Source organism: Pseudorca crassidens, chromosome 18 (assembly GCF_039906515.1).
Source record: "Pseudorca crassidens isolate mPseCra1 chromosome 18, mPseCra1.hap1, whole genome shotgun sequence".
NCBI lineage: Eukaryota > Metazoa > Chordata > Mammalia > Artiodactyla > Delphinidae > Pseudorca > Pseudorca crassidens.
Genome location: NC_090313.1, coordinates 55059993 through 55079742, shown reverse-complemented (window position 1 = coordinate 55079742; position 19750 = coordinate 55059993). Strand labels below are relative to the sequence as shown.

Genomic DNA, 19750 nt, shown 5'->3' with positions numbered 1-19750 from the left:
ATGGTATTGTCTATATACTGTAATATTTACTATTGAATGATAGGCTCTCTGGGGTTCACTTTGAAATAATCCCATGTCTGTGTTGGGCCAGGGAGTATAGATTAAGGAAGATTGACTGTTAAGTATTGAAGCTGGGCCCTTGATACATTCAGTTCATTATAAATATGATTTCCTATATGTTTGTATATGTTTGAAATTTTTCATTATAAAAAGCTTGATAAAGAAGAAGTGATTTGAAATTCTCATTGTATTTTCTTAATTGATAGGCAACTGAATAGTTATACATACTAATTTTATCATTTTTATCGACCCAGTAGACTTTAAAATATTTATAAAACTTACATAAATGAACATTTAGAGGTATATAAATGTTTAGAAGATGGTAATTAATTATGGAGCTACCTGTGCCTTACTTGCCTGATTTTTTCAAAAATTTAGTTTTAGGAGGATATTTTCTTCGATTCATAGAATTTCAAAGCCTTGACAGAGGAGCAATATGCTTTTCTTCTTTTTTTTTAAAATAAATTTATATATTTATTTATTTTTGGCTGCATTGGGTCTTTGTTGTTGGGTCTTCGTTGCTGTGCGCGGGATTTCTCTAGTTGCGGTGAGTGGGGGCTACTCTTCATTGCCATGCGCGGACTTCTCATTGCGTTGGCTTCTCTTGTGGCAGAGCTTGGGCTCTAGGCGCGCAGGCTTCAGTAGTTGTGGTACGCGGGCTCAGTAGTTGTGGCTTGCGGGCTGTAGAGCACAGGCTCAGTAGTTGTGGCGCACAGGCTTAGTTGCTCCGGGGCATGTGGGCTCTTCCTGGACCAGGGCTCAAACCCGTGTGTCCTGCATTGGCAGGCAGATTCTCAACCACTGCGCCACCAGGGAAGTCCCGCAATATGCTTTTCTACTATGCCTTAAATCTACAAGATTTTAAATAGGAGGCTTAAGTTTTTAAGAGCAAGTGTTACAATGCCTTATTTTAATCATTTTGCTAGACTTTTTGAAGTATTTATCTTTTCTGGTTTTAACTATTATGGAGGAATTGGACTTCTAAGCACTTTTTTTTTTTAAATTCTTTTAACGTTTTTCTTGGAGTATAATTGCTTTACAATGGTGTGTTAGTTTCTGCTTTATAAAAAAGTGAATCAGTTATACATATACATATATCCCTGTATCTCGCCTCTTGCGTCTCGCTCCCTCCCACCCTTCTAGGTGGTCACAAAGCACTGAGCTGATCTCCTTGTGCTCTGCGACTGCTTCCCACTAGCTATTTTACGTTTGGTAGTGTATATATGTCTATATATACACTACCACTCTCTCACTTTGTCCCAGCTTAGCCTTCCTCCTCCCCGTGTCCTCAAGTCCATTCTCTAGAAGGTCTGCGTCTTTATTCCCGTCTTGCCCCTAGGTTCTTCATGACCTTTTTTTTTTTTTTTAGATTCCATATATATGTGTTAGCATACGGTATTTGTTCTTCTCTTTCTGACTTACTTCACTCTGTATGACAGACTCTAGGTCCATCCACCTCACTACAAATAACTCAATTTCGTTTCTTTTTATGGCTGAGTAATATTCCATTGTATATATGTGCCACATCTTCTTTATCCATTCATCTGTCGATGGACACTTAGGTTGCTTCCATGTCCTGGCTATTGTAAATAGAGCTGCAGTGAACATTGTGGTACATGACTCTTTTTTTTTTTAATTTTTTAAATTAAATTAAATTTATTTTTTTATGCAACAGGTTCTTATTAGTCATCCATTTTATACACATCAGTGTTTACATGTCAATCCCAATCCCCCAATTCATCACACCACCACCACCACCACCCTGCTGCTTTCCCCGCTTGGTGTCCATAGTTTGTTCTCTACATCTGTGTCTCAGTATCTGCCCTGCAAACCGGTTCATCTGTACCATTTTTCTAGGTTCCACATATATGCGTTAATATATGATATTTGTTTTTCTCTTTCTGACTTACTTTACTCTGTATGACAGTCTCCAGATCCATCCACGTCTCTACAAATGACCCAGTTTTGTTCCTTTTTATGGCTAATATTCCATTGTATATATGTACCACATCTTTATCCGTTCGCCATGACTCTTTTTGAATTATGGTTTTCTCGGGGTGTATGCCCAGTTGTGGGATTGCTGGGTCGTATGGTAGTACTATTTTTAGTTTTTTAAGGAACCTCCATACTGTTCTCCATTGTGGCTGTATCAATTTACATTCCCACCAACATTGCAAGAGGGTTCCGTTTTCTCCACAACCTCTCCAGCATTTATTGTTTGTAGATTTTTTTTTTTTTTTTTTTTTGCGGTAAGCGGGCCTGTCACTGTGTGGCCTCTCCCGTTGCGGAGCACGGGCTCCAGACGCGCAGGCTCAGCGGCCATGGCTCACGGGGCTAGCCGCTCCGCGGCATGTGGGATCTTCCCGGACCGGGGCACGAACCCGTGTCCCCTGCATCGGCAGGCAGACTCTCAACCACTGCGCCACCAGGGAAGCCCTGTTTGTAGATTTTTTTGATAATGGCCATTCTGACCAGTGTGAGATGATATCGCATTGTAGTTTTGATTTGCATTTCTCTAATGATTAATGATGTTGAGCATTCTTTCATGTGTTTGTTGGCAATCTGTATATCTTCTTTGGAGAAATGTCTGTTTAGGTCTTCTGCCCATTTTTGGATTGGGTTGTTTTTTTGTTTTTGGTTTTTTATTTTGCAGTACGCGGGCCTCTCACTGTTGAGGCCTCTCCCGTTGCGGAGCACAGGCTCCGGATGCGCAGGCTCAGCGGCCATGGCTCACGGGCCCAGCCACTCTGCAGCATGTGGGATCTTCCCGGACGGGGGCACGAACTCGTGTCCCCCGCATCGGCAGGCGGACTCTCAACCACTGCGCCACCAGGGAAGCCCTGTTTGTTTTTTTGATGTTGAGCTGCATGAGCTGCTTGTAAATTTTGGAGATTAATCCTTTGTCAGTTAAGCACTTGTTTTTGATAGAATATATAATTAAAATTTAATTGATTTATTTTTCATTATAATTAGGGGAGGTAGTTTCGTAACAAAGACTGTGAATCTCCTAATGAAGTTTTGTGTATCTTGGTATGAAAATGAAAAGGACACCTACTTTTAGAATTAAAAAACTAGTCAAAAATATATTCAGGTGCTCTAGAGTGCTTTTTGTAGTAACTCAGAAACGTGAGCACTGGCCTTAAGAGGAAAAGCTTAAAGCCTTTAAAAGAGGAAGACTCTATAAGGGTTAAATTGCTGTTAGAGAAATCCAGGCTAGATTAAAATCCTTGCCTCTTTTTATGTTGGCTGTCTTCTTGTTCCTTGTCCTCCCTGTGACCTATAGATATTTGGGTTCAAAGATATTAGCTGAGGGAATGGAGCCCAGAAGGTTGGAATTCTGCAGATACATCTTTCATATCTGGAAGAAGGAGGTTCTCTTCTGGCTTGGCAGGTTGTGGGGACTCCCAGTGTTAGCCAGTATTTTATGAGAGAAAATGTGCTTTGTTGGGAGTTTTTCCTAATTGAGAGGAGCTGACTAGTATATAATCCAAGATCCAGAACTTCTTTGAAAGCATCATTCAGGAATTGTCTCTGGTCTCTGCTGCTTCAGCAGACCATGCCTTCCATTCCTATTGTGGGATTCCTCCCTTGGGGAGGCAGTCAGCCACATTAGTCAATTTGTAAAGCAAATTACTTAATATGCTGTTATTATAATAATCTTTAGCTGTTACACATTTTGCTTTCTAATGGTATAGACTAATTATCTCATTTTCTTTAAATGCATAACACTTCTTCTCATGCCCTTGCTTCTACTATTATTCTTGCTTTAATTTCTCTCTCTTCCTCTCAAAGTATTTAAATCCTAGCTATCTTAAATGACTCAGCCTAAACCCATCTCTTCAGGAAGTCTTCCTAACTTATAATGATATACAGTGCCTGTAGTCAGTCTGCTCTATACTGTAAAACTGATCACTTTGTTATTTTCTTAGACAGTATCTAAGTATCTGTTACCAATAGATAAGGAAAAAGGTCATGTCCTATACTATTGTATCTTCCACATTTCCTTGTACAGTTACTTAAGAGTGATAGTCATTCAGTATTTTTGCCAGCTGGGGATTTGGAATTAACGAAGAATTTTGTAGATTCTTGGAAATCTTCAGTCTAAAAGAGAGTGTGAATTGTTTAGGAAATATTTAGGATAATAAATGTTATAATATTCTAATGGAAAGTTAAGGTAAATTTCAAAGAACTACAGATTTCTTGGAAATCTGGTTATAATCTTAATAATGAAGAGGAAAATGATTTTGTTGCTTCTCTGGATTGAATAGGAATAGGGAGAGTACAGTGTATAAATGATCACTTTCATTCATTTGATTGAGAAAAAGAACTTTTGCTTTAAGTACTATGTTTGTATTTACTTTCTAATGTTTTGTGAAATTAAAAGGCTTATATTCATTGAGTTATAAACGATCAGTCCAACCCTGAATCTGAAAATCATGATTTTATTTATATATATATTTTTTCAAACTTTAAAAAATAACATGTATAATTTTGTCAGTATTGAGGGGAAAATATAGCAAGTAAGTACAAGGGATTATGGATGATAAATACCACATTCAGGAAACTTGAGTTTATCCATGCAAAGAGAGCATTGGTAGCTCTATTTAGTTTCTTGGTGCTGATCCTAGAACTGAGGGGCTAAAAGCCATTCAAGGAATTTGCTGTGCAGCTATTTCGGACACCTCTCTGGGATGCAGAGAAGTGTCTAGTGTCTAGCATGTATTTGGATTAATTTTCATTTGTATTTTAATATTTTTAAAGAGCATAAAAAAAAAACTTGCACTAGGCACAGTTCACAGTAGGGAAATTAGTGTTCTATATTACACATTAGAGAAGAAAGGTACCAGAATACTATAATTATCAAAGAGTGTTTAGATTCTAATCATGTGACTACGACTAAAACTTTTGGTGATGATGGCAATTCACTAATTATAGAAGAATGGAAGAAGATTCAGAAATTAACAGAGACTCATATTCATTCCTGTGAGTGAATTAAGAGTATTGCAATCAGTTTTAGAGCTGAAAGGGACCTAAAACTATCAACCCAGTCATTTTAAAGTATGGAGTCAACAGAAACAGCACGACCTGCTCAGTGACATCTTAGTTTACTATTCATGTAAATACAAGAATTATCAGGAATGACTGGTGTTTTCCTCCTGGAGTATGAGTTCTATTTTGCTTACTTTTTTATCTCCCAGTGTCTTGCAGAGGTTTTTGGTTGTTGTTGTTGTTATTTTTAATAAAACCCCCGCATCTTGCAAAGTTTTAAATGAGAAATAATGGTGATTTTCAGTACAGATTTTATATGTTGAGACAAACTATTGTTATCAACCAGAGTACTAAGTGATGTATCCTGGTTCAAGAGATGAGAATCTATGCTTTTTAATTCATTAATTTATTTATGTATTTATTTATTTACTTAGGCCATGCCACACGGCTTATGGGGTCTTAGGTCCCCGGCCAGATATTGAACCTGGGCCCCTGGCAGTGAAAGTGCTGAGTCCCAGCCACTGGACCACCAGGGAATTCCCGAATCTGTGCTTTTTAGAAGAACAAATGTCTTGTAGCTAATTCTGTTTTCTCTTTAAATGTATTGTAGTTGAAGCTTCCTGTCATAACGGGGATGAAACAATTGAAACTATCGAGGCTGCTGAAGCACTCCTCAATATGGATTCTCCTGGCCCTATGCTGGATGAAAAGCGCATCAGTGAGTGTTGTGTTATGACTGTTCATGTTTATATGCTTTTTTTTTTTGAAGTATAGTTGATTTACAGTATTGTGTTAATTTCTGCTGTACAGCAAAGTGATTCCATAATACATATGTATACATTCTTTTTTGTATTCGTTTCCATTATGGTTTATCATAAGATATTGAATATAGCTCCCTGTGCTATAGTAGGACCATGTTTATATGCTTTGAAAAGCTCTTCTTCCATCTCTCTCTCAGATGATAAATATCAAGAGACGAGAGACCATGTTTTATCTTTTTTTGGTCCCAAGTGCATCTTAAGGTACAGTACTAGTTGAGGCACCTTTGCTAAAGTGTTCAGTTAAACAAGATTTTTTTTTTTTAATTTGGGGAGTGAGGACATTAAGGATAAAAAAGTAATTTAGTTGTCAAATAGAAGATTATGCAGAATTTCTTCTTAACCTCATTGGTGAAGTATTTAGGGCCCAAACTATTATAATTTAGTGATCTTTAGTCAATATTGATCTTTATTGATCAATAAAAATTGATCTTTAGTCAGTATTCATCAGTGAATAGGCAAAAATCCATTGCAATGTTTTCTTAGACTTGATGGCATAAAATTCACTGCCACATTTATTGATCTGCTTTTAAATCCATGTTCTCCTTTGGATGTAGTCAAACTCATAAACTTAATTATTATTAAATCAATTTAAGATGTTTATTGAATATTTTCTATATGCACAGCAATGTATCAGGCAATAACATGTTATGGAAATGAACAGATCTTGTTTCTTTCCTCAAGCTGACAGTTTTCTTTTGAAGATAGTTGTTTATGTAAATAACTGTAAAAGCCAAAAATAAAGGCCATGAGAGGGATAGCAGAGTGTTCTGGAAGGAGAGATTTCTCTAGTTGAAAACACCTGAGACAGGCTTTATGGAGGCAGTGTTTTGACCTGGGCGATTAGTAACAAATAAGCTTTTCATGGGTGGAGGAGACAGGAAGGGGCATTCAACATAGGCAGAGGCAGACACAGACCTGTAAAAAAAAACAATAAAATGTTTGAGATTCAAAATGCTTTGGTATAGCTGAAGTATAAGCTTCATAATGGTTTGTAGATTGTGGAAGCTCAGAATGGCATGCTATGGAGTTTGGGTTGTTCCTATCATTTTTCCCCTGTAAACTATGGGAAGATATGTTAATTTTATTTTTCTTTCTAATCTTCAGGGTGTACAGTTTTTATAGAGAAGAATAATATGGTCAGGCCACACTTAGGTTTTAAAGAAAAACTTTAGCAGCAATGTGAAGAATGGAGAAGACAGACAAGATAGACTGGGGATAGGAAGTCAGGTAAGGGAGGCGTTGAATAGTCCCATCAAGCCTGGACTGCCTCAGGGTACTTGACTTAGGGCAGAGGAAATAAAAAGCAGGGACTAGATTTCAAAATCTTACTTCTATTTTAATCTTCAAAGAAACAGGAAATATTTTATGAAATTATTTTGATTTATAATACAAAGTTGATTACAATTAGTTGATTTTATTTCCATTAGATAATAATATATTTAGTTCATCTGAAGATGACATTGTTGTTGCCCCAATCACCCATGTATCCGTCACATTAGATGGGATTCCTGAAGTGATGGAAACTCAGCACGTTCAAGAGACATATGCACACTCACCAGGACGCTCATCACCAGAACAACCTAAGAGAAAGAAAGGTGGGTGGTTAATTTGTTAAGGGAAAACAGTCAACTCTTGATGTGGAATCTAAATATAACTTTTATTCAAGGATATTTCTACCTGAATTAAAACTTACGTGAGAAAAAATTGAATGTACAAAACAGAGTTATTTCTTCGTATTAGATGAATTTAAAGAATTATTTTATACTTTTTTATACATTTAAAATACTTGGTCTACCTCACAGAAAAGGGATTTTCCAACTTTCTAAAGCCTCAATCTTTTATCTAAACTCTTTTATCCAAGCTCAGAAAGAGCTCAGGGGTAAGGGCTGAGGTCAGTTTCCTTCCGCAGAACATAGTTTGAAAACCACCAGCATAGATTCCAGTATAAGATTCCAGTGGGAAGAATACAAGTTGGGAATCAGCAGGTAAGTAATTGAAGAGGGAAATGTTAAGAATGTGTTAGAGGGAATTTTAAAGTTTTCACAAATTAGGACCATACTTACATTCTAACACTGACACTCTTCCCACTTCATTGCCTTTTGATTCTACCCCAGCTTGTTTGATATTTTGAGTTTAATATCTTGGTTGATGGCATCACCAGCCACCACATAACCTAACTTCACATGAAAGTAAGGGAAATTCCAAGAGCCAAAAATGCAGAGGAAAATGAGAGTGACCTGACACTGCAACAGCTCTGAGGGCTGAGAAGGACATGTCAGTCTGGATGTCCAAGGGGCTTGGTTTTATTGCCCACATAGAGTCAGATGCTTAAGTCTTGGTCCAGTGCAAGATGGGCTATTAGACAGAGACCTCAGCATGTAATTGGGATCCCTTAGCTATACCCTAAGGGGAAAAACAGTCCACCCTTTGGCACAGACAGATGTTAAGAAGCTTGTATTTCTTAGCTGGGTGGAAAAAATTTTTCCTTTGAGAATTCATAATCCTAGGTTTGTCTTAACTTAGGTTTATGATTAGATTTTAAACTGTTACTGACGTTAGGAATTTCCAGCCAAGTAATTAACATAACAATGGCCTCAGGCTGGCAGTAACTTTGGGCACCAGGCGAAGCTCTTGTAAAATTGCTTTGGCACGTCGTATGTTTAATCCAGGCTGCACAGTATTTCTTCAAATAAAACCCTGTTGAAGGTGAACTCACGTTTCAGTATCACAGAATGCATAAGAAAGATACTTCCTGAATGAGAAGCAGCAGACATAGAAAACCCTAAGGTTAGTTTGCTAAAAACCTCAGATAATAGGATTATCAAATAGAAACTTTCAATGAATATGATTGTAATTATTAATGCAAGGGAATAAAAAGCATTGTCAAAGAATGAGACTATTAAAAAATACCAGGTGAAACTTCCTCTTCTAGTCCAGATGGAGTAACAGAACCTGACTTGGCAACAATTTATTGGATGTGTCACCAAAAGCACAAGCAACAGAAGCAAAAATTAATAAGTGGGACTACAATAAACGAAAAGACTCTGCACAGCAAAAGAAACAATCAACAACATGAAAATGCAACTTACAGAATGGGAGAAAATATTTGTAAATCATATATCGGATGAGGGGTTAATATCCAAAATACATAAACAATTCGTATAACTCAATAGCGAAAAAAAATCCAATTAAAGAATGTGCGGAGGACCTGAATAGACGTTTTTCTAAAGGAGACATACAAACAGCTAGCAGGTACATGAAAAGATGCTCAGTATCACTAATCATCAGGGCAGTGTAATCAAAACCACAGTAAGATACCACCTCACACCTATAGAATGGCTAGAAAAAGTGATAGAAAAGACAAGAGATAGAGTGTTGGTAAAGATACGGAGAAAAGGGAATCTTTCTGCACTGTTGGTGGAAATTTAAACTGGTACAGCCACTGTAGAAAACAGTATGGAGGTTCCGCAAAGAGTTAAAACTAGAAATACCGTATGATTCAGCAATCCCACTTCTTAGGTATATATCCAAAGGAAGTGAAAACAGGATGTTAAAGAGATACTTGCACTCCCATATTCTCTGCGGCATTATTCACAGTAGCCAAGATTTGGAAACAACTAAGTCTTCATCCACAGGTGAATGGATAAAGAAGATGTGATATATAAATACACAGAATGGAATATAATTCAGCTCTGAGAAGGAGGGAAATCCTGCCATTTGTGACAGCATGGACAGACCTTGAGGACTTTCTGCTAAGTGAAATAAGTCAGAAAGACAAATACTGTATGCTATCTTTTTTTTTTTTTTTTTTGTGGTACTAGGGCCTCTCACTGTTGTGGCCTTTCCCGTTGTGGAGCACAGGCTCCAGACGCGCAGGCCCAGCGGCCACGGCTCACGGGCCCAGCCGCTCCGCGGCATGTGGGATCTTCCCGGACCGGGGCACGAACCCGTGTCCCCTGCATCGGCAGGTGGACTCTCAACCACTGCGCCACGAGGGAAGCCCTATGCTATCATTTTATGTGGAGTCTGAAAGAGCCGCACTCATGGAAACAGAGAGAAGAATGGTGTTTGTTGCGGGGTGGAGGAAATGGGGAGATGTCAGTCAAAGGGTACAAACTTCCATTTATATGATGAGTAAGTTCTGGGGACTAATGTACAAGCATGGTGACTATGGAAATTTCTAAGAGAATAGATCTTAAGTGTTCTCAGAAAGGAAGTGATTATTATGTGAAGTGATGGGTATGTTAACTAACCCTACTGTGGTAATCATTTTGCAATATATAAATATATCAAATCATCATGTTGTACCCTTTAAACTTACACGATATGTCAATTATATATCAATAAAGCTGGAAAAAAAAACCCAACAAAAACAGAACCTGGATTTACCCTCCTGTTTGAAACAGCTAAAACCACAGATAAAATATATGAAGCAATGGTACTAAAGAAAGTGGTGGACATCTGTCAACAAAAGTGAGTGATTCCTGGGAAACAGGAAACCAATGAGGTGAGCCCTATGATTACCCCACCTTCCTGCATGGAGGAAATATTTTTGGAAAACAGTTTGAAAATTCCTTAAAGAACTTAATGTATACTTAACATGTGACCCAGCCATTCTACTACTCAGTATTTACCCAAAAGAAATGAAGCCATACATTTAACAGAAAAACTTATGCATGAATGAAGGTTCTTAGCAGCTGTATTTGCAGTAGCCCCAAACTGGAAACGACCCAAAGGTCCATCACCTGCTGATTGGATAAACAAATTTGTGGTATATCCATACAATGAAAGACCACTCAGCAATGAAATGAAATGTACCATTGATACATAAAACAAAAACGGATGAATTTCAACATAATTATGCTAAGGGAAAGAAGGCAGACTCCCTCCCCCTCTGCCAAAAACAAGAAGAGTATAGTTCTGTTTATATAAAATTGTACAAACTGTAAATTAATCTATAATGACAGAAAATATATGAGTGGATTGGGCAGGGTGGGGAAAGGTGAGATGTGAGGATTACAAAAGGGCACAAAGCACTTTTGGGGGCGAAGAATATGTTTATTATCTTTGAGTGTAGTGATGGTTTCACAGGTGTATACATATGTCAAAACTTATCAAATTGTAAATTTAAACATAAGCAGTTTATTGTATATCAGTTATACCTCAATAAAGCTGTTTTTAGAAAGTGAAAGACTAACATCCTATTTAATGGTGAAAGGCTGATATGATAAGGAACCAAATAGAACACATAATATATGGGTTAAACAGCAAATGAGTCACTGCTTAAGGGAGAATTTAGTGAGCTCCAATACAGATCTGATGTAGAATAAAAAATATGAGAGTTAAAGATGTGAGGATTGCGTGAAAAGGTCTACATGTTTAATCAAAGCTCTAGGAGGAGAGCATGTGTAGAGTGAGGAAGAGGCAGTATTCAAAGATAATGACTGAGGAATTTTCAAGAATGATGTTAATCCCAGCATGGTGGATCCTGAGTAGCATAACTAAAATAGATCCAAGCCTAAATATATTATGGTAAAAATGTGGAACATCAAAGACTCCCCTCCACCCCCCGTCAAAAAAAGAAAAGAAAAAAAAAAAAAGGAAGAAGAAGCAAACCAACCAGGGAGGATCTGCATTACCTGAAGAGGATTGATTATTGGATTGGCAGCTTACAAGCTCCCAGTAAAGGCTGGAAGGGCTGGATATGTTCAAAGCACTGAGAAGAAATAACTGTTACCAGAATTTCTATACCCAACTAATCTGTAATTCATGTGGAGCTGTGTACATTGCCACCGTGAACAGTAAGGAAGATGATGGAGAGGATGGATATTGGGTAGGCTACTGACAGTATCTGCCATGACTAAAACAAGTGGAGGAAAACTGGGGAATAAAGAAAATATTATCAGAGCAAGTCAATAAATAGCATAAAGTAAGATGGGAGGAAGGATAGGAGCTAACTGAAGTCTGGCTTCTCTCAGTCCTTACTGTCATGAACACAGTTAGCTAGAAGTCTCTATGTCATGCAGAGGTTCTCTGCAGATGTCTGCAGTGATGGAAGTTGAGACACCAGGCTCCTACAGTCTACGTTTGTACATCTGGTAGTTTCAAGAGGAACCTGGCCTTAAGAGTGACTTTTTTGACCCTCTTTTCCTTGACTCTTACCTTAACTTCAGAAATGTTTTCCTGGGAATTAGCAGTCCAGTGGTTAGGACTCCATGCTTTCACTGCCCAGGGCCTGGGTTCAACCCCTGGTTGGGGAACTACAATCCCGCAAGCCACGCGGCATGGGCAAAAAAAAAAAAAAAAAAAAAGAAACGTTTTCCTATTCAGTTTGTCTTGAGATGTGTTGTCACTAACCTTGTGACTTTAGCTAGGATTCTGCTTTTCTAAATTACTGCCTATATTATATTACCCCAGCATTCACCCTTATGATCTAAGATCAGAGAGTCAGCTTCAAGAATGTAGGGGTAAATGGTACTAACTAAAGTATCTATTTATGCTTAATCTTCATTGTCTCTCATATACAGGGTGGTAGTCTGTTCAGACAGCATCATCAGCTTAACCTAAATCATAGGCAGCGTTGCTACCGAGTTGTGGTTCTAGATAAGTGGCAAAAACAGATCACAAACGCAGTTTTAGAATAGTTGGTTGACCCAGACTAAGGCTGCACAAAATATAGTTTAACTCTGTTGCATTGGACTTGTTTAGGACTGGATGATGGATAATCATAAAGTAAATTTGTTTGCTGTAAATTGAAAGAAATATAGAAGAATGAGATGTTTAAAAATACACAATAAAAATGGACTATGTGGTTCACAAAAATTTAGCCTCACTTATTTTTTATATCTCTAGAAGTTTTGGGTAGTTTCCAGTATTTGAGAACTAACCAAGAGGCAGACAAACTGTGTGGCTTATTTTTTGAGCCCAAGTTTTATCAGCATCAACAATATTCCCCCAGATTTTAAGAAAGCACTGTCAGTATTGTCACCTCAAAGACAAAATGTAAAGTTTAAACTTAACCTCATTTTTACAAATGAGCCAAAGTATCGTTTTCTACATAAAAGTGTTTGTGATCTAACCTAAGTTAATGTCAAATTTTTACTGAAGTTATTTTCCTTTTAATAAATAGCACTTAGGAGACCAATATATGTGTTCCATGTATAAAATATTTGGCACTTGAAATTTAGGATAAATGACAAAACAGCATTTATAAACAGCTAAATTGTCCATTCCCTCTCTCTTTTGAGGGCAAATATTTATGTAGAGCCATTGTGATTTCAGGGAGAAAAACTAAACCACCACGACCAGATTCCCCAGCCACTACACCAAACATATCTGTGAGGAAGAAAAACAAAGATGGGAAGGGTAAGTACTACTACTGTAACTTCCCTATAATACTTATGGGTCAAGTAACATTCAGATTGCTTTAAAATGTCTGCATATTTTAAGTAGAAACCACCAGCTTTTATTGAAATGGATCTTATTGCTGTCACATGCTTATAAGGTATGGTTACCACCTTCTGTAGAAAGACTGGTAATAATGTAGTCCAAGAAATCCATCTAGGACATTTTCACTTACCTGTCAAAATAATCCATCCTTTCATTTTTTTTTTTTTTCGGTACGTGGGCCCCTCACTGTTGTGGCCTCTCCCGTTGCGGAGCACAGGCTCCAGACGCGCAGGCTCAGCGGCCATGGCTCACGGGCCCAGCCGCTCCGCGGCATGTGGGATCTTCCCGGTCGGGGGCACGAACCCGCGTCCCCTGCATCGGCAGGCGGACTCTCAACCACTGCACCACCAGGGAAGCCCATCCTTTCATTTAATAAAGAGCTTCTTGGAAGAATTCAGCCACGTTAGGTTTTCAGTTCATAGACACTTTATTATATTGTCTTGGAGTGTTAGTATTTTCATAACTGCTGCCTAAATTTGAAGAAAATTTTTAAGGCTAATCTGCTGGCTCTTTATATAAAAAGAACAACTATTGAAAGGTTTTGTACAACTCTTTCTCAGTTTCTTAGGCGTAATAATGGTTCTTAAAGAGGCTGAAAAAAAAATTTGTCTCAAAGTGCTTTCTCCCTAAGTCATTACACATCTAATTGGCAGGATTGCTCTGTTCAGACATCTTATACGGGACTAATAAAAAGATCTGTGTTAGACCCTAAAATTTATGACCATTATATCACCAGTACTAACTGAACTGTGTAGTATGTTTGTATAATTATAGATGGAACTTAAGAAGACCTTTAGTTGTGTTTTATTGTGTTCTTTCAAATGAAATTTTGGGCAGTTAAAAAGAAATTGCTTTTGTTTCAGGAAACACAATTTATCTTTGGGAGTTTTTACTGGCACTGCTCCAGGACAAAGCTACTTGTCCTAAATATATCAAGTGGACCCAGCGAGAAAAAGGCATTTTTAAATTGGTAGATTCTAAAGCAGTGTCCCGGTTGTGGGGGAAGCACAAAAACAAGCCTGACATGAATTATGAGACCATGGGAAGAGCCCTCAGGTACGTGAGGCTTCTGTAGTTCACTGTGTGACCAGTAGCGGTTCCTAAATACTGAAAAGTAGGTGACTTCTAAAAAGTGCATTGGTTAAAGAAATGGTGAATTTTATTGTTGAAGGGCTAAAACCTCACTGCTTGTAGAAATGAGTGTGTATTTAAGTTGAAATCTTATTTCAGTCTGGGAAAACGTTCTCCTTCCTCCCCCTAAATCTTCATGCAAACGAGATATTTTATTTATGAAGGGATCAGAAAATGTTAAGCTGTCATCAGAAATTGTAAATTGACCACAAGGCTCACGTTTTGAGTCATTAAACTTAAGTTCAGCACAAAGTAACAACTAGTGGTAATGCAGGCACTGAATAAGAGGGTGCATTTTTAAACATGAATGTCAGGTATGATGTGTAATATATTGTGTTGGAATAAATTAATGCTTCGAGCATAATATTAGCCATTGTGAAAATGTTGAACAAAAGTATCACTTAAACCCACTTTTAGTTTGTGTTTCTTGTGATCATGTCATTTAGTCTTCAGGATCTGGGTATATTTGAGAAAGATTTATTAGAAATATCAGTGATCTGAGAACTCGGTAAACTTTTAAAACCAGAACTATTTAGTTACAGTTGGCATTTTATTTTTTAACTCACACTTTTTAAGTTCTTGATTTAATTAAAATAAATGACAGAATTTGAATCACTTCTATTTGTACATCATTAAGTTTTATACAGAAAATTGTTTCAGATTAACTGAAGCAAATTTAAACAGGTTAGGGACATTATAATTATAGTAAGCTATGGAAGAGAAATAAAATAACTACCCTTCATTTAGAAAGTCTTTTCTCACCTGTTTGTTTCTAGCTTTAAACTTTTGTTTATGATTAGGAAATTTTTATTGTGTTGAAGATTATTTTAGTTTATGTATAACTGAATACAATATTGATGGAATTGTCTGCTTTGAATAGGTACTATTACCAAAGGGGTATTCTGGCAAAAGTAGAAGGTCAGCGCTTGGTGTATCAGTTTAAGGATATGCCGAAAGACCTTATTTATATAGATGATGAGGATCCAAGTTCCAGCATAGAGTCTTCAGATCCATCACTGTCTTCAACAACCACTTCGAGTAGGAACCAGGCAAGTCGATCGAGAGTATCTTCAGGTCCAGGGATAAAAGGAGGAGCCACTACAGTTCTAAAACCAGGGAATTCTAAAGCTGCAAAACCCAAAGATCCTGTGGAACCTGCACAGCCATCAGAGGTTCTTAGGACAATGCAGTCCACACAGACTCCATATCCTACCCAGCTCTTCCGGACTATTCATGTAGTACAGCCAGTACAAGCTGTTCCAGAAGGAGAAGCAACCAGTAGCATGCAGGACGAAACATTAAATTCTTCCGTTCAGAGTATTAGGTGAGAAAATTAAACTTACTGGTGCAGATAATTGTACGATGTTTCTGACCAGAGTCGTTGTTAAACGTGTCAGGATTCAGAAGTGAAAATAAAACTTATATACATGTCAAGCTAGAACTCTTGGTCAACAGATTGTTTCAGCAGCGTTGCATCAGTCCTGTGATTGTATCAATGATTCCTTATTTTTATTTATTTATTATTTTTTTTAAAGCACTCTTTTTTTTTTTTTTTATAAATTTATTTACTTTATTTCTCTTTGGCCGCGTTGGGTCTTCGTTGCTACGCGTGGGCTTTCTCTAGTTGCGGTGAGCGGGGGCTACTCTTCGTTGTGGTGCGCGGGCTTCTCACTGCGGTGGCTTCTCTTGTTGCCGAGCATGGGCTCTGGGTGTGTGGCCTCAGTAGTTGTGGCGCATGGGCTTAGTTGCTCTGTGGCATGTGGGATCTTCCCGGACCAGGGTTCGAACCCATGTCCCCTGCATTGGCAGGCGGATTCTTAACCACTGCATCACCAGGGAAGACCCTATACCTTACTTTTAAACTGTGACATTACTTGATGTTATTCAGTCAATTTGAATCAGTTCTCTATAGCTTTGTGTAACTGAATTGATCCATATAAGAAGGGATCCACATATAAGAAAATCCAGAGAATAGTTTCAGATCTTTTTTCAAACAAAGTTAGAAGCTGTAAAAATTTAACATAAATTTACATATCATGACCCTTTGGAATGCATTGAGTTCTAAGAAATCCACATTAGTCTTTGGGAAGATACTATCTTCTCAGATAGTATCCAGAATAGTTCTAAAATTCAAACAGGTTGGAGGCCAAGAATCGAAGGTCCTCTTTTTCAGGCTTTTAAGGGGCAGAGTTGGAAGAATAGTTTTGTGGTTTAATCAAATCTGCCTCATAACCCCAGAAAAGACATGAAACAACAGATTAGCCTGCTCTATTGCAGACACTTGGGACTGGTCTTGACTGATTTAGAATGGGGAAAAGGGAGGAAGGCAGAAAATTAGATGGACATTTTCAGGTTCTGTTTTTCCATTTCTACTGCCATGAATTTCCAGAACATGAATTATAATAAAATATAGGAGCCCCTCCAAATCCAGTAAAAATGATTCTTTGATTATTTTCATTAGCTGACTTCAATCTTACAGTTGTATATTCTAGAATATAAATGCTGGGTTTTTGTTCAATTGATCTTGAAGTATACATTACCTAGAATCAAAACAGACTTATAGACGATTCAGTCTTCCTTGTATGGTCCATTTAAACTTTCGACAAGTTTGATTTAAGAGAATTGAATTCTCTTAAATCGTTGACTTGTAAGGAGTATAAAGATCACATTTTTTCCATCTTAATTAAAGAAGTACTTATTTAACTCTGTATTTTCCCTTTAATGTTTTATTTTCCTCTAAGTTCTGTTGGTTACTTATGATGACTGAATATCTGATGGAAATTATGTGGTTCCTCGCGTTGATTTCTATGCTCTTCGTCATCTTATCATTGTATGTATTTGTGTTGATATGAAACATACAATGGCCACAGCTGATCACTGGGACTCCCTTCTTGGACTGATTCAGTTGTTTTTTAGCATCTCTAATCAAAGTTTCCTTTTTAGACCTAGAGAATAAAAACAAACCAGAAGAAAAACAACAAGAGCAACAAAAACACATACCTTTAGCTCTGAAAGATAGTAAATTGTGTATTATATTGGATAGTTTATTACTCTGAATGTCAATTTCTGAGTAAGACTCACTGCCAGATATTAAAACATTGTAATTACACTCCCTACCTCTGATTTTCAAACTGTCTTTGGTGTACCTTTCAGAATCTTCATTTCCACAGTCTCAGAGTTCTGAGGACTCTCTGCCTGCTTCCTGTTTCTCCTATTTTTTTCTCTGGCAACCTACATGTTACCAATGCATATCATTATGTGATGTTTCTGACCAGAGCCATTCTTTGTTTAATGGCTCAAGAGTCAGCATTCGTGATAGTGCCTTCTTGCAGCTTTTGTTAGATCTAATTTGCACACAGTGCAGTCCAATTTCTGTAGCCTCCACTGCCAGCTCTCACTCTACTCATAATTCCTTCCTTGCTCTCCAGCTAAAGCTTACTTCTTGCCTGTACCACATTCTGGTACGTAAACCAGGTGTTTCCGGTGACTTTAATGCCTGTCTCCTGCTATACATTTAAATCTGTAGGAGCTAGATTCTATTCATTGTCCTTTTCCTAACACCTAACATAGTCTGACATATAACACCCCTTCGTATTTATAGAATTTATTTTGAAGTAGTGTATATGATCATTCTTTTTTTTCTTTTTTTTTTTTTTGGCGGTACGCAGGCCCCTCACTGCTGTGGCCTCTCCCGCTGCGGAGCGCAGGCCCAGCGGCCATGGCCCACGGGCCCAGCCGCTCCGCGGCATGTGGGATCTTCCCGGACCGGGGCACGAACCCGCGTCCCCTGCATCGGCAGGCGGACTCCCAACCACTGCGCCACCAGGGAAGCCCCGTGAAGTAGTGTATATGATCATTCTTTATCTCCTTTTAGAATAATGAGTTCTCTAAGTGGACTACTTATAAAATGAAGCAATATAAAATTTAACTTTCCAAACTTAAAGACAGTTTTTTTCTTTTCTTTTCTTTTCTTTTTTTGACCATGCTGTGCGGCTTGTGGGAGGGATCTTAGTTCCCTGACCAGGGATTGAACCCAGGCCCATGGCAGTGAAAGCGCTGAGAACTAACCACTGGACCGGTGGGGAATTCCCAAAACACAATTTCTTCTTGTAGAAATTATTATGTATTTATATGAATGTATGTATCCACATACATTGTTTTTTTTTTAATATAAATTTATTTAATTTATTTATTTTTGGCTGCGTTGGGTCTTCGCTGTTGCACATGGGCCTTCTCCAGTTGCAGCAAGTGGGGGCTACTCTTCCTTGTGGTACATAGGCCTCTCGTCGCAGTGGCACCCCCCATTGCAGAGCACGGGCTCCAGGTGCGCGGGCCTCAGTAGTTGTGGCTCGCAGGCTCTAGAGTGAATGCAGGCTCAGCAGCTGTGGCGCACAGGCCCAGTTGCTCCACAGCATGTGGGATCCTCCCGGACCAGGGCTCGAAACCCGTGTCCCCTGCATTGACAGGAGGATTCCTAACCACTATGCCACTGTGGAAGCCCCACATACATTCTTAATCATTCATTTGACTTTAAAAACAATTATTTTCTCATTTGGTTATATTTTATTTTCCTCCCCCAAATCCTACTTATTTTCACTGTAAGTATCCCAACTTTTAACTATGAGAAATTTCAAAATATGGGAAGGCTGAAATAGTACACTGAACAACTATACCATCCACCTGGATTCACAGTTGATAGCATTTTGCCTTATTTGTTTCCTCTCTATATTTATTTATACCCTTTTTTTTCCTCTTTGGCTATTTGTCAAGTCAGTTGACATCACCATGACATTTCACCTCTAAATACTTCAGTGTACACTCTTTAAGAATAGAGACATCCTAAATAATCATATTATCACTCCTAAGAAAAGTAACAGAAATTTGGCTATATCTTTCTTGACTACTTTTTAATAAAATCAAAGACCTTTGAAATATTTTTTCTATAGTTGAGGGAAGGTCAAATGATTATGACTTAAATTTAGATTATTAAATTAATATACAGCAAGAGATGATACTTTCAAAGAACTCTCTATATTCATACACTTTACATATATTAATGTATAGAAAATCCTTATTGCTCAGTGAGGTGTAGGTAATATTCCTGTTTTACAGTTGAGGAAACAGAGTCAAGGAGAGGCCACGGAGCCTGGTCACCTTTAGTAAGTGGTGGAGATAGTGTTTTAATGCAAGCAGTTTAGTCTAAAGCAGTGAACTTAATGAGTTGCCATACTGTCAGTTAATTCACATAATCACATGAAGTATCACTTACCTACAATGAAGTAGCAACATATTTTTTCTCA

The 19750-nt window shown here is 37.9% G+C and overlaps 1 protein-coding gene across 4 annotated transcripts in view; it reads left to right on the top strand.

The window, feature by feature from the left end:
• Positions 1-19750, top strand: part of ELF1 (E74 like ETS transcription factor 1) — a 105192-nt gene that overhangs the window by 79962 nt on the left and 5480 nt on the right. For 3 of the 4 annotated variants that reach the window (XM_067713239.1, XM_067713237.1, XM_067713238.1), the window contains 5 exons: positions 5660-5767; positions 7298-7465; positions 13152-13235; positions 14183-14375; positions 15331-15774. In XM_067713239.1, coding sequence (XP_067569340.1) covers positions 5660-5767; positions 7298-7465; positions 13152-13235; positions 14183-14375; positions 15331-15774 — 997 coding nt within the window. The remainder of the gene's footprint in view (positions 1-5659; positions 5768-7297; positions 7466-13151; positions 13236-14182; positions 14376-15330; positions 15775-19750) is intronic. The other variant, XM_067713240.1, reaches the window with a different exon arrangement.